Consider the following 2,916-nt stretch of genomic DNA (forward strand, 5'->3'; position numbering starts at 1 on the left):
TTAGAGGGTGTGGTCAAAAGAACAAGATGGCGGAAATTTTAACGTGACAAACTCAGATTGAGTTTCTAACAGCTAGATAAGAGAGAGGGGCTGTCTAAAACATCTGAAAGGCTGAAAAACTTAAAGCAGCTTGATCTAAGACTCCTTTAGATTAGTCCTCTCATTGAAAGAATTAAAATTGGGAGAACAGCTTGATTAGAAGTTTAGCTTGGCACTGGCATTTCTCAGAGTGGCAGGACAGTTCATTCTTGTCTCTTTTACTGGGTCATTTTGGTCAGTTGTGTTAAATGGTGTGTTTGCTCTGTTCAGACCCTGCTGGGCCATGAGGATGGGGTCTGAAATTCTGAATATGCATGCAGGCTAAGAGCTGGATTGATTTTATTTAGTTCAATCTTATTTCAAATGGTAATTGATGGAAGCTAGATTAGAAGTTTAACTTGGTACATTTTCTCAGTGTGACAGGACTCGTTCTTGTGACTTTGATTGGGTTATTTTGGTTGTGTTGACTGGTGTGTTTGCTCTGTTCAGACCCCGGCCATGAGGCCGGGGTCTGAATATGCATGCAGGCTGAGAGCTGGATTGATTTTATTTAGTTCAATCATAATTATTTCAGTTGTTAATTGATGGCTCATGCTCGCCCCCACAATGTTTACATTCACCTAGTAATAATAATACTGTATACGTATAGGGCAAAATTTTAGAGGGCTGTAAATTTCGCAAATTTGCCTTAAAATCTATTTTACGGATTTAATTTTCGCGAATTTATATTGTCCCGCCATCTTAATTGTGCCCTAATAATTTAGATTTTCACAATTCTTCAAAAAATCACGAAATCCACGAAATTTAGAGCCCTCAAAAATTTTGCGCTATACAGTAAATATGTATAACTTTTACTGGAGTAGTAGTCTGTACTACTGCCTACTGGTGAAGTTGCTGTACAGTAGACGGTAGTTGGTTGCTGTCATTGGTTGGTTTAAAGGTCCTAAATAAATTATTAATGGAGAGAAGACTTGGTAAATTTTTCTAAAAGACAAATTATGCCTTAAGAGAGAAAACAGTGTATTTCTTACCTGCATCATGGCCGCCATTTTATTACCACGCCCAGAATAGGTGGAGCTGGTATTTTGCGTGGGAGTATAATTTCCTCTCGACTCGCTATGGCTACAAGCCCTTCTTCCTCTCTTTTTATAAACGTTTGCAATAAAGAACTAAGTGAGTTTGAGGATATATATTTAACATTAATGATTATTTTTACAGGTAAAAAAGACTTCTATGCTGTTTATAATAGAATCAAGCCACTTTCAGCTGGCTGGAAGCAGATAGCCATTTCCTGGCGTCTTGAACTAGACACAATCAACAGGATAGAAGCTGATTGTCGTGGAGACACTATTGCTTGTCTGCAGAAAGTCATAGAGTATTGGTTAAAGAAAGATTATGATTACAAATCTCATGGTATTCCTTGTTGGAGGAGAGTGTGTGTAGCTGTTAAAGAAGGAGGAGGTGATCCAGCATTAGCTGATGAAATAGCTCGTGAACATCCTCTACCTGCTACTGTGGGCGTCCCTATTAATATTATTCATAGCGAAGGAATGTCACCTGGTTCAACAGGTATATTTACCAAATTAGGAATGATAGTGAGTATTTTTATAGGAGGATGCAACTCAAATGATAATGACACTTTACTATCACTACCATCAGCCGATAGAAGAGATATCTCTCCTTTTGATGCTGCAATGTCACCTGGAAGTGGAAAATCAAATAGTTCAACATGTAAGCAATACGGTATTTTATGGAGAATAATTAATTTTGCAAATTCTTAAAATAAGGCTTCATTTGCAGACTAAATTTCTGCAGTTTTAATAGGGGCCAAGCATGAATTTCATTATTTGCAATTTAAATTTTATGCTTTTATGCATTCACAAATCACAAAACTAAATTCTCTGCAGTAGTTTCATGCTACCGTAGATTGGGAAGTCTTCAACTTACCAATAATTGTTTTGAAATTTATTTTGTAATTTTGTTGTTATTAATCATTTTTATGAGTCATGAGATTCCAGTAGTTTTTATAGCCTTAAGTGATAGTAGTAGCAAGAGTAGAGTGTAGTCCTTACAAATGAAGTATTTATGCAAGTACGTCTGGGAGTGACTAGGAGGCGTGGCTAGGAGGTGGAGCTCCTTAATGCTTTACATTCTTCTAGTATACTGTATAGCTAGAAATTTGCAGTGTTAGAATTTCACAAATTGGCCCTAAAAGGTTAAATTTTGACAAAATTTAAACCATGTGCAGCATGCTCCTACAAAAAATTAGAGACTAAAATTTTGAAATGCACCTTAATTTTCCAAATGCGCCAAAGTTTTCTCCATCAAATTTTCAAGCTACATGGTATGCTAATACATGAAAAATCAAACAATTCATATTATTTGTAATAACAACGTAATAAAAATGTAAAAATACCAAAATTAGCGCATCAACCATTTTCCAATTTATAAATCTATATATTATATAATGGTTCACATTGCATGCCAGAAAATGATGTTATACATGTGTAGCTATAATATCCAGTGACGGCAAAAATTCATTTTAGGTGCTGATGGATATGGCTCTTCTGAAAAAAGTTTCCACTTGACAAGCGAGCTACATGATCTACAGGAAGAATTTGACGAGGCATTTCGTATTACAAAAAAGTCCTTCGAATCAAGTGATTTACCTGAAATCATTGACTACCTTCAAACACATGTCAAGTCATTACTTGGTCCTAAAATGAGAAAGCAATCAACAGCTCAAGCAGTTAGGGAAGAGTTTGAATGCATAAAAACGATACCAAAACTATTCACAGTGCTACAAGACAAGTATGTATCATGGTTCAACTATAAACTAATGATAAACTTGTTGGAGTATTTCTACCTGAAATCGTT

The 2,916-nt window shown here is 35.7% G+C and overlaps 1 protein-coding gene across 1 annotated transcript; it reads left to right on the forward strand.

The window, feature by feature from the left end:
* Positions 1-1,085: 1,085 nt before the first annotated feature.
* On the forward strand, positions 1,086-2,895 carry LOC109591125 (uncharacterized; the record flags this gene model as incomplete). The annotated part of the gene is made up of 4 exons (XM_020006919.1): positions 1,086-1,212; positions 1,258-1,608; positions 1,651-1,770; positions 2,586-2,895. Coding segments are annotated over exons 1-4 (836 nt in total), but the record flags the coding sequence as incomplete, so codon positions are not given.
* Positions 2,896-2,916: the final 21 nt, after the last annotated feature.

This window comes from Amphimedon queenslandica, unplaced genomic scaffold, assembly GCF_000090795.2.
Source record: "Amphimedon queenslandica unplaced genomic scaffold, v1.1 AMPQUscaffold_8896_Cont19164, whole genome shotgun sequence".
Taxonomy (NCBI): Eukaryota; Metazoa; Porifera; class Demospongiae; order Haplosclerida; family Niphatidae; genus Amphimedon; species Amphimedon queenslandica.